At 32.3% G+C, this 12,513-nt stretch overlaps 2 protein-coding genes across 3 annotated transcripts; one reads left to right on the top strand and one right to left on the bottom strand.

Annotated features, from left to right (window-relative positions):
- Nucleotides 1-4,499: 4,499 nt before the first annotated feature.
- On the bottom strand, nt 4,500-7,981 carry LOC133304221 (protein NRT1/ PTR FAMILY 7.1). Of its 2 annotated transcripts, XM_061504232.1 has the most exons (6): nt 7,935-7,981; nt 7,659-7,718; nt 7,078-7,183; nt 6,726-6,943; nt 6,069-6,628; nt 4,500-5,408 (listed from the first exon to the last, which is right to left on the bottom strand). In XM_061504232.1, the coding sequence occupies exons 2-6, from the start codon at nt 7,716-7,718 to the stop codon at nt 4,553-4,555; spliced, it is 1,800 nt and encodes a 599-aa protein (XP_061360216.1). In that variant the 5' UTR covers nt 7,935-7,981; the 3' UTR covers nt 4,500-4,552. The 2 variants fall into 2 exon arrangements, with proteins under 2 accessions (XP_061360216.1, XP_061360215.1); XM_061504231.1 differs by lacking the exon at nt 7,935-7,981 and having other exon boundaries at nt 7,659-7,754.
- A 3,472-nt stretch (nt 7,982-11,453) lies between these two features.
- LOC133304206 (AP2/ERF and B3 domain-containing transcription factor At1g51120-like) lies at nt 11,454-12,452 on the top strand. The gene has a single exon (XM_061504204.1). It carries the CDS (start codon nt 11,454-11,456, stop codon nt 12,450-12,452), a length of 999 nt encoding a protein of 332 aa, XP_061360188.1.
- Nucleotides 12,453-12,513: the final 61 nt, after the last annotated feature.

The following is a 12,513-nucleotide window of genomic DNA, read 5'->3' as shown; positions in this document are numbered from 1 at the left end:
TTTGTCTCTTACTATTTTAGCTTTCCATATATATATATATATATATATATATGAAAATGTTTAAAATCATAAAAAGTATGTATAACTAATTTAAAAAACAATTTTAAATTTAAAAGGAAAAAAAAAAATGAATGACATGCATTATTTTTTAAGATTGTTACCACCATGTCTTTTTCTTTAGGCTAACCATTCTTATTATCTGATTAGTTATTATTGGATCAATTCACAATTAACGACAATTATTTATGTTTCTTTTTCAACCATTGATTTTGAATTGATCTAATGATAACTAATCAGGTAATAAGGGTGGTAAGCCTAAAAAGATAATAAATATAATCTTGTCCAAAAAGAATAAGATATAGTGTAGTCTATTTAAAAGTAGATAATTCAATAATATGATATAAGTGGATTTTTTTTCCTTCTTTAACTAATTAATTTAGATATTTTAATCATATGTTTTTTTTACCTAAAAACATAATGTTACAAACTAATACAAATGACTATGTGTGCATAGGGGTGGTAAAATTGGTGTGCCCGGTCGGATCAATTCGTTTATTCCATCTATTTTGACGAGTTAGGTTGAAAATTTTAATCCATCAATCTGTTCCAACTCACTTATTAATACGGGTTAAGGTGGTTCAACTTGAATTTAAGTTTTTTTTAGTATTAAGTAATATTTTATTTGTTAAGTTGTTGCTATATAAAATTTTTATGTTAGTATTTCTCTATGGAAGATAACTTGATTTATGATAAAGGTTATCCAATATTCATATATGAAAGCAAGAATAAGTTTCTAAAGATTATCTGGCTAATAATTATCATATATTTAAATTTGAGATTAAAAAAAATAAAAAAGAGAGTATGAAATAGAATTAAATAATACTATAAACCTTATTTTTTTAGAAATATTTCAATCGTCCATCGCTTCACAACTAGTCTGATTCGGGACGGATTAAGAATTAAGACTTTAAACCCTTCCAAATGTGGTACTGAGGAGGATCAAACATATATTCTACCTCTACATGCTCAACTATAAAACTTATTGAATAATATTTATTGTTATTTATTTTTAAATGAATTGACCGGCTAACTCTCCATAAAATAAGATAAATTGATACTTTCAATCCACGTAAAAAAAATAAAAAAAAATCCAACTTGTTCCGTCTAATTTTTTATAAATTGACAGCGGCCGACCCGCTTTGGTAACTTAGAGAGCTTCATGCATACGCACGTCGTGTTCTCTAGCAAATGCAAATTCTTGTATCGAATATCAAAGATGCAAGCGTTGCATCGTTCATTTAATTTTAATATTTGGTGGGCTTCCACGAGCCTGTCATGCATTTGGCCCACCTATGGCTATCCCATCCGATCCAATGGTTGATACTTGATGCTGCATTATACATGTAAATATGTAACTTGTTGTATTAATTTGGGATGTTGCATATGATGTGAGAACACGTAATTATGATAGCTTGCTTCCTGAGTAGTGGAGGCAGACAATTAATAAATGTTCATGTTCATTTTCATGTATTTGACTCTTAAAGTGAATTATTAGCTTTCATTACACAGCATCACAGCCAATAGAAGATGATGATGCAATATTGCATTAACTGGCGTTGTCTAGGTTCGTTTTTTTTTTTTTTTTTTGGTAAATATCTTGGTTCGCTTTTGAAATATTCGGTGGTATATCAAAAAAATAAAACAAAAGTAAATATTCGGTTGGAACTTGAAACAGATATCATCGCTGTACTAATGCATTCCAATTAGAGGAAAGTATTTTCGGTATTTTTACTTTTTTTTTTTTTTTTTTTACAACCTCTTACAACTATATCTTAACACCGTTGATTTCCGCCGATCAACAGTTATCATTTATTGTAAATTAATAATTAATTAATGAGTTTAATTTGGAAAAATCATAACCGTTGATTGACGAAAATCAACGGTGTTAAGATATGGTCGTAAAGATTGTAAAAAAAAATTATAATAATAACCTTTCTCTTTTTATAATATTGAAGACTCAGTATATCTTTTTTTTATTTAATTTGGGAAAAAAATAATATAATTATTTTTTAGGAAAAATGTTTGTCATTTTAAGAGAGAGATAGACACAAAATAATTTTTTTATTTAAAATTTAAATTAAAAAAAAACCACCCACTTTCTCTCTCCCATTATTTCTATTTTTTGTGTTTATCTCTCTCCTAAAATGATCTAACTTATGTCATTTAAAATGACAAACACCAAACACTTATTTTTTCTCATTTTATCCACATTTTAATGATTATTGTCACCTACGTCTTTTTTTTTTAATAAAAAAATACATATTCCTGTAATACTAAAGATATACTTCATTTAGATACATTCAGGTACAAGCGCAAACAAACCTAATTAGGGGTGTTCTTTAACAAAAAAACTGAAAATAATAATTAAATATTTAAAAATATTAGAAATTAATGTTCTTTAATAAAATTAGGTCAAGTTTTGATTTTGATTTTGAAAACTGATCTATAGCTTTATTTATAAATTCATTATATTATCTATAAAACCATCATACTATTATTTATCAAAAGTAAATTTAAATGAAGATAGATTTTTTCCTTCTAAACATTAGAGTAAAAAGTACAGTGGAATAAATATAAAAATAAATGTAACTTGTTAGGTTATAGATTTTCACTAGTATGAGTTGAAACATGAATAAAATTGTGCCATTATGTATCTTTTTCAGCAGTCTGAATTTAAAATAAGTTTTATGAATAGTATAAATTATGGGATGATATATTTGATATTTTAAACTATTTTTTATTAGAGTAAATACCTTTTTTGGTCTTCAGGAAATTTCACGATACCCGCTTTAGTACCTAGCAAATAAAAAGGTCCATTGTGGTCTCTAAAAAATTTAAAATAAACCCATTTATTTAGAATCGTGGTCCTTCACAAATTCAAAAAAGACCTATATTAGTCCTCAAAAGGACTAAAATGGATTCATTTTGAATTTTTTCGGGACCACGATGGACCCTTTTATTTGCTAGGAATCAAAACGGGCACCGTAAAATTTGCTGATGACCAAAAAATATATTTACTCTAAAATATGTTTATTTTATATTGTAGTCACATGTTAGAGTGCTATTTTAGTTTATGTTCAAAACTCTGGTGTAATGGTGGGGGATTTCTTGCAAAAATAGTTTTAAAATATAAAACTATAATTTATAAGAGATTGTATACCCTTTCACATGATTGTTCTATTGACAATTTAATGGAATAAAGCAGAGAGTCGGAATGGAACATGTAAGGAGAGACGTGAAACATTGCTTGACAACTTGAATATTGGCCACTCAAAATATATGGATAGTTGGTGAAGCTACAGTTGGCACCATTTGTGATTATTTTGAGTTTAGTGTTTTTTGGATCAATATTTTATCAGTTCTGGTAGGTGGGCCTGTCAATTGGCCCACCGATTCTTTTATAATTATTTAATTTAATTTTTAAAAAATTAAATCAATAAAAAGAAATTTAAACGATTTAATTTTAGACCAATCACAGAGAAAGTAGAATTTATTCCATTTGTATGTTGGGTTTCAATTTTCTAAATTAAATAAAAAATGATGATATTCCCTACAGCAACATATAGGATAAAAAAAATGGACTGGAGTTACTAGTTACTCCTTACTAGTTAGAGCCTACGAGCAAATCTGACCAAATTAAAAAGTATATTAAATAAATTTTATTATTTGAATAAATTTACGAGGGTTAGGCTGACTGGTATTAATCCTCATTTTGAGTTGTTGCCATTGGACCATACAAGAGCACATTAGGCTGTTGGGTCGTTATATGTAAGCATGTACTTTCTAAGTTATCTTTGTGAAATGATGTCCATTTGGGCATTAAACACACTTGGAACATGTCCCACAACACAAGTGTAGTTGTCAAAATCTATAGCTTGAAGATAGCGAAGCTAATTAGACTAAGAGGGTGATTGAGTCATGCAAGCTGTTACCACGCATCAATAATTTGGACGGGAGGCATAAGGAGGAAAATAAAAAAGTTTATGATATTAACCCCTTAAATTTTGTATGTCCTTGTATACATGTAAAATAGAAAAAAATAAAATAAAGAGTAAACACCCTTTTTAGTCCTTGTCAATATCTACGAAGTCCTTTTTAGTCTCTGGCAATAAAAAAGAACCAAATTGGTCCCTGAAATTACAAAAAAAGGGCCATGTTAGTCCTTATGTCAACTCCCAAATAAGTAGAGTGGCTCTTTTCTTGTACTTTCAAGGACCAATTTGGTCCTTTTTTATTGCCAGGGACTGAAAAGGACTTCGTAGATATTGTCAGGACTGAAAATGGTATTTACTCTAAAATAAAATACCCAGCTTCATTTACTTATCATACATCGATTAACAGATGCTACTCATAAATGATATAATTATTAACCACAAAGTGTATACGATAAATGCACACGTAATGATTAAACTAAAGTATAAACGGATCATTTAACCAGGTATCAATAAATCCACTGTGTTACACATCCAATCCATTTAACAAATTGAAACTCTCAAACTTCAGTACTATTCACATTATGCTCCTCTCGGTCTTCCATGTCACCACTACCTTCAAGATTGATGTTCTTGTACCACTTGGCACAGAATAAGTATAGCACAAAATCAAAAGCAGCTAACCCAGCAAGGAGGAAGAAAAACCTATCCATGTGCCCAGTGTTCAAGTTCTCTGGAATCCAACCTCGGTTCTGGCCTCTTGCAGTGATTCCCATAACCATGTTCACCAGCATGCTACTTACATAATTTCCAAGAGAAATTGAAGCCATGCAAAGTGAGCTCCCAAAGCTTTTTATGCCATCCGGAGCTTGTCCATTAAAGAACTCCAATTGACCCACATACATGAAAACTTCTGAAGCACCAACAAGAACATACTGTGGGATTTGCCAAAATATGCTCAAGGAACTTGTTTTCTGGCCAGGAATAATATGTCTGAGCCTTTCAATCTCTGTGGCACCAGATGCTACCATTGCTAACATTCCAATAATTAAGCCAATTCCCATTCTTTGAAGCTCACTTAGTCCCTTATGATTACCACTTAATCTTCCAGCTAATGGAACAAGGATTTGGCGATAAATTCCAGTGCATACAAGGACACTGCAGATATCAAATGCAGACATGCTGGCTGCTGGCAAACGAAAATTTCCTACGTTGGAATTCATAACATCCCCTTGCTCAACAAAAAGAGAAGCCATTTGCGTAAATACAACTGAGTAAATTATGGTGCATAGCCATACTGGTAACATTCTTAAGACACACTTGGTTTCCTCAACTTGAGTCACGGTGCAAAGCCTCCATGGATTCTTTGGACTATGCTCGTCATTCTCTTTAATTGTTGCTGCCTTGTCCATGAATCTGCACAACGTTGGTGTACAAATTCAATACAACCAAGTAAAACAAACGTAGCTTATTAATGTGTTCCACCTCATTATATTTTGCAATTTGGCGAGTAAATACCTTTTTGATCCTCAGCAAATTTCACGGCACCCGTTTTAGTCTCTACCAAACAAAAAGGTTCATCGTGGTCCCTGAGAAATTTAAAATGGATCCATTTTAGTCCTTTTAGAGACTACTATGGGTCTTTTTTGAATTTGTGAGGGACCAAAATTTCAACTAAATGGGTCCATTTTGAATTTTTTAGGGACCACGATTGGTCTTTTTATTTGCTAGGGACTAAAATGGGCGTAGTAAAATTTGCTGAGGACCAAAAAGGGTATTTACTCTTCTTTTGCATAAAAATTGTATAGCTATATTACTTTATTAGAAAAATATTTCTGCGCAGATAAGTTATCAGCATTTACTCCCCTAAAACGACATCGATTTAGGATTGAAAGATTAAAAAATTATAATTATAAAGACTATAATAACTCTGAAATAAATTAAAATTATAAAAACAGTATAATTTCCATCTCAAAACGAGTCATAGATAGAAAAAAGCGAACCCTTCTAGAAATGTTATAAAAGAAAACAATCATTAATTATCACGTATTTTGTTATTAAAATCTCAATGCTTACTTGAAATCATCAGTGTGCAGAATCTTTCTACTCCCTTTTATAGCAGATTCAGGACCATCAACCTCATAAAGTTGGTCTGCCTTTGCTGGAGTAACACCCCATTTCCTTACAACAGCCATAAATACCTGGGCAACCCTTACCGCTGGGTTTCCACATGGCTTTACATACCTATATCTTGGAGTTCCTGATAAGAATGACAGAAAGGCTATGACAGCAGATGCCAATGATACCAAGAAACCCATTGTCCACTTCCCTGTATCCTCATAATACACTAATACAGTATTGGAGAACAAAGATCCAACATTGAGGGCAAAGTAAAAATAACAGAAGAAAGCTACTTTTGAACTCTTCTCTTTTGGATTTTTCTCATCATATTGGTCAGCACCAAAGGTTGCTAAGGTAGGTTGGTGCCCACCATAACCAAATGCGACAAGATATATGGACAAGTAGAAAATGTTAACTCCAAATGAGGATGTGGGCATACAAGGAGTATTGCCATCACCACAACCAGCTGGGTTGATTAAGTAACGCCAAGATGACAATGAGGACAGTGCCAAGCCCTATTACACACACACACACATTCAAGTGTCAGAAAGTAGAAAAATTCACCAACATTGTTAACCAAAAGTTACAATAGAAAGACCAGTGGTAAAATACCAGAACAAAAATAAGCTGAAAGATTGTGCATGTTAAGTATCGACCCCAGTATGAATCACTAAGAAATGCTCCGATTAATGAGAACATGTAAACAGTTCCTGTCCACTTGCTGACATTATTAGCAGCATGGGCATTGTCTTGACCAAGAACTCTGGTTAGGAACAGAACCAAGTTCACTCCAACTCCAAAGAAAGCTAGTGTAGCTAGTGCTTGATTCACTGCATTGAGTCAAAAATTGAAAGATTAATGGATAAGACAAAGAAAGAAAGATGTAATCAAACAAAATAATTAATGGCTCAACATATTTTCTCTTGAGAACCCAAAAATTATAACCGATCGTTTGTTTTAGTACATAGCAAGAGGCTTGCAATTTTTGTCCCTCCTGTTTTCTTCTCATCCACCCTGCTACTTTTCTCCACAACTGGCTCGTCTCTGTAGATACCATTTCCTTCTATTACCTATTTATTTTCAAAGCAAATATTATACATTATACGTATACAAGAAAACAACAAAATTATTTTTTAAATATTTCTGCCACGAAAGGAATCTATCTATGATATTTTAGTGGACTTACTCAGCATCATATATATAACTAGCTACTTTTTGACCATATAAATTACAACTTTTGAAGTAAAAAATTGGTGTTCAAATATAGTAGTAGGTCTATTTGTGGATAGTGTAATTCTAAGTTTTTTGTATCACAGATGAATTATTTGATTGTGTAATTGTTATTATTTTTGAGTTAAAAAATAACTTTTAATCAAAATCTAATTTAAGAAATTATTCTTTAAATATTAATCACAGCCAAGCATATATTACATCTCTAGCAAACAAATTGAAACTACATCCCCAACCCCATAAGTATCACCCTGCATGGGAAATTGGAAACTTTAAAATAAGTGCTATTGAATGGACCCTTATTTGACAGAGTACCTTGGTTGCTGAAACATTGGGGGAGTTGACAGAGAATGAAGTGGCCATTCTTGGTTCCATCTGCAGCATGCAAAACTTTGTTTAAACTACTAATCCAACCAAGAAGCTAAATAACACAAAGGTGATTCATGCAATAAGTAGCTTGTGGTGAATTTGAATTTTGAACCATACAGTAGGACAATGAAGGCAGGACATAATAGAGTAGACAGTGCATAGATAAAAAAAAAACTAATACAGAAAAGCTAATAAAGTTAATGCAGAAAGAAAAGCACTCACAAAACGCAGAGAATAGGTATAAAGATGAAGAAAATCTTGAAAGGATGAAGAGGGTTGGGTTGATAATGTTGAATTGTAGCATGCATTATAAAGGGGACGTGGGGAAGAACGACACGAGGGATATCACTTTCAAAGTAAGCTTTATTATTGATATTGCTTAGCCAAAAATACGGAGTGAGAGAGAAATAAGTTACATGATTAGAATTGATAAGACAAGAGAAAGTGACTATTTGGAAGAGGATAGTTGTGAATACTGAATAGGGAAGAGGAAAAGTCTTAAACTCTTTGATAGATCATTCTGTGCCACAAGCTGGTTACTTCTGCCATAAAAGCTTATAATGGCAGTGGGGACTTGGGGTCTCTCATTCCACCTGACAATGAATCTTAGATCTTCTAGTCCCTTTCAAGTTCTTATTTTCTTAAAATATTTGATAGCCTAACTTCCATTTCACTTTTCAATTATGTGGTAAATATTATTTCCGAATTCATCAATCATGTCATTCATAGTCTCAACTCAATCATGAATTCATGTCTATGACATTATAAAGATGTGTCTTTTCTTTAGTGAATATGTAAATGCTGTTTACTTGTGGGGCTCTGTTAAATGCTCTGTTGTCAATTGATGAAATTAAGGCTCATTTTACTTTCAATGCTTGTCCACAAGCTTATTGCTTGAATTGTGAAACTAGAATATAAAATGATTAATGTAGCCTTGTATTAGGTTTAAAATTTTGGGTTGAATTGATTCTTTATATGATATTAGAGAGTTGGAGTGACAAAATGATCATGAGTTCAATTCTCACTGCACCACTTTGTGGTGGAATTAAGTAAGCACAAGGTAAATAAAAAATAAACATTTGTAGCACAAGATAGACTAAAAGATGGGCCTGTGCAATATTCACACCTCAAGCTTAAAGGAATCTTACGTGATAGGGTGTGTCAGAGATATGTAAAATTATTAATGTAGTCTCACTAATAACCTTAAGATTTTAAGTTAAATTAGTTCTTTACAAGCTCGTGCAATTATTACCAAACTTCGAATTGGACCAACCTAGGGCATATACATTTGCAATCATGTTAAAAGAAAATCTCGAACAAGCTTGTTCATTATTTTTGTTAACTTAGTAGTCACATAAGCAAATAATTTTGTAAACTCATCTCCCACATACAAAGAATGCAAACTTTAAACCGGACATCACTTTTTTGGTTTGACACACAAACCCTTTTGCGGAAAAATAACATAAAACGAGAATAGCACGAAGTCATATATACATATTGGTAGGCATTCATATCCCTCAATAAAACCAAACGCAGCCAAATGCATTTTCTGCATTCTTGTAGAACTACAATCTGAGTTGTGACCTACGAAAAAAAAAACAAAAACAACAATAATTGAACAGGTAAAAAAAAAGACATAACATATCCAAAATGTACTTTCAAATAAAAAAGTATTTGACTTTTTTTTTCAGAAATCAGGAATTTTATCTAAATAATAATAATAATTTAATTATTTTTTTTCTTCAAAAACTGCAAATGTATATATAAAATGAAAAGCACTTAAAAAAAAAAACTCATCCAAACATAATAGTAAATAAATGATGGGTTCGCTTTTTGTCATGTCACATGACAAGATCATTTTCCTGCACACACAAATCAAGTGTGGGTCCCACGCTTAACAAAAAAAAGTCAAACCAAAATCAGGATACGGCGCCGTATCCTCAAGATACGTTGCCGGATCCTTTTTGTATAAATGAACAGTGTCATTCCTGCAACATGATTCTTATATTTCCCATAAATGATATATAATATTTAAAATAGAATACTTATATGATTATGATTTTTCATCGAATGACTATTTATCTATTGTATTTTGGTGTAAATATGGGGCGTAGAGGAACCACACCAATCCATCCCGAACTTGGTAGTTAAACTCTACTGCGGTGACCATAGTGTAGGAGAGGACGGGTTATTCACATTTCATTTGATGGTCAGAGGCGAATTGAAAGCTAAGCAGTGGTAATTCTAAGGATCCCCCGGGAAAAAATAGACAAGATCTAGATTGTGTATATAAAAAATACATAAGATAAATTTGTATCCGGACGTTTTCGGTATGCCCCTAATAACCAACGAATGGCAAGTGATTTTCCTTGTGTGGATCCTATTTCAACGGGAACTTAAAGTCTTGTTTCCCACTGAAATTGTTCAAAGGAAAAATGATCTTTACGTGGCTCCTAATGTATCTCGTTACTCGTTAGTTTGTTTAGTTAATTAATAACTTTTTTTTTTCTTTTTGGTATCTTATTAAATCAAAGTGAGGATAAATTTAATCTCCCCCCCCCCCAAAAAAAAAGTTTAACATGAAATTAATACTAAAAAATCATCCTGAAATTAGTGTCAACAGAAATTAGTGTTAGTCATTTTAATGAACATAAAATTGTGTCATTTTAATTAAAATTAGTATATTTCGTGATAAGAAAAACAATTATATAATAGAAATTATAATTGAAGAAAGAGAAAGATTTTTTTAATTTAAATATTAATAATAATAATAATTTTAACTAAAATAATTGTCCAGGAAAAACATGTTCTCCCTATTTAGTATTAGTTTTTAATGGATTTAGAATTTTTGACCCAATCTTATACATTTGTATAAATTATTTTTTCTGGACATTCCAGTTGGGTGTTGCCTGTTAATGGATTAAGCGGATTGCAACAATGTATGATCTGATACAAAAGGGTTTTACTATTTGCCTCCCTCTGCAGTCTGCATCTTCCTAATGTCAATTAGTCACCTTGATTTTTTATTTATTTACCTTTTAATGGAAAATTGAAAATGGTACGTGATTAAAACTGTGACCCTTTGAAACCCCTTCCCTTCATTTTCTTTTCCAAATCAAATGAATAGTTATATGATTCCCTGTACATAAGATAAAACAATTTCATTGCAGATTGGGCCTTCTGGAAGGTTTGGATTATGGGCTTATTCTAAGAGGACAAATGAAATAACATGCATGAAGAAGCGTAACATTTGTCATTCAGGTGCTATTTTCTGTTTAGCATTGAATAACGAAAGATTTTGTGACAGGGGAATGAGACTCAACAAATCAAAACTGTGCTTTATCCATCACAATGTGCAAAACAAGATGCTGAGCTAAATAGATTGTGTGTTTCGAGAAAATAGATTATCTGGTATTCTAAATTAAGCAAAGGCCACTCCAGATTTGCTCCACCCTAACTTCAATTTTGTTTGAACTAGTTCTGTTTCTTAACTGAGTTGTTACTACTACCAAATTTAGTTAGTATGTTGATTACCATTTTCGTACAACAGAACAACATCATTATTGCCAGATTTCATTTATATATCAATCAATGTATCTGTCTTTTGCTACAATCCTTCTCACATTATTAGTTGTTGTCGTGTCCATCCATCCCTATACTGAATTTTCAATTTCATAGATAGACAAAAAAAAGATTAAATTTTTTTTTTTAAATTCTGAGGAAGAGGGAAATGATTCAAACATGATTTCAAACAACAAAACTTCAGATTGTAATGAAATGAATTCTGCATTTGAGGGAGCAAAACGTGCAAGGTATGAAGATATCAATGTAGGGTTTCAGAAGTTCAAAGGCGTTGTGCCTCAACAAAATGGGAATTGGGGTTCACAAATATATGCAAACCATCAGAGAATATGGTTGGGGACTTTCAAATCTGAAAGAGAGGCTGCCATGGCTTATGACAGCGCTACCATCAAGCTTAGAAGTGGAGAAAGCCACAGAAACTTTCCATGGAATGATCAAACAGTTCATGAGCCTCAATTTCAAAGCCATTATAGTGCAGAAGCAGTGCTGAGAATGATTAGAGATGGCACCTATCCATCCAAATTTGCTACATTTCTTATGACTCAAAGACATGGCGAAGAAGGTGTTGAAACCAGTGCAAAGCATATAAGGGTGAAGGGTGAGGAACAATTCTCTTGCACCCAACTTTTTCAAAAAGAATTAACACCGAGTGATGTGGGCAAACTCAACAGGCTTGTTATCCCCAAAAAGCATGCAGTTACCTATTTTCCTTACGTTTGTGGCAATGCAGAAGTGAATGATGAAATGGATGGTGGGTGTGTTGACATGGAGGTTGTCTTTTATGACAAGCTCATGCGATCATGGAAATTTCGATACTGTTATTGGAAGAGTAGCCAAAGTTACGTTTTCACAAGAGGGTGGAATCGGTTTGTGAAGGATAAGAAATTGAAGGCTAAAGACATCATTGCATTTTATGTGTGTGAACCTATAAATTGGAGGAAAGGGGGAGAGGAACAAGTATTTTCATTGATCGATGTAATCTATAACGCAGATGAGAGAAGGCAATGTTTTAGAGAGATTGTAGATACCAAACAAATTTTGGGAAATAAGTCAACAAGCAGTGAAGTAGAAGATGAAGATGAAGGCCAACAGACCAAGGATACACAGGATTTGAATGCACAAAAGGGTTTGAGGCTCTTTGGTGTATGTATCAACTAAAGAAATAGTTTATTCAATTTGTAGTTTTACTTTTCTCCACCATCCCTTCCCTTTTTGGGGA

This window comes from Gastrolobium bilobum, unplaced genomic scaffold (genome assembly GCF_033153095.1).
Source record: "Gastrolobium bilobum isolate Gb01-03AN ecotype WA unplaced genomic scaffold, APGP_CSIRO_Gbil_v1 utg11897, whole genome shotgun sequence".
NCBI lineage: Eukaryota > Viridiplantae > Streptophyta > Magnoliopsida > Fabales > Fabaceae > Gastrolobium > Gastrolobium bilobum.
The sequence above is the reverse complement of the archived record's forward strand: the minus strand, read 5'-3'. Positions and strand labels throughout refer to the sequence as shown.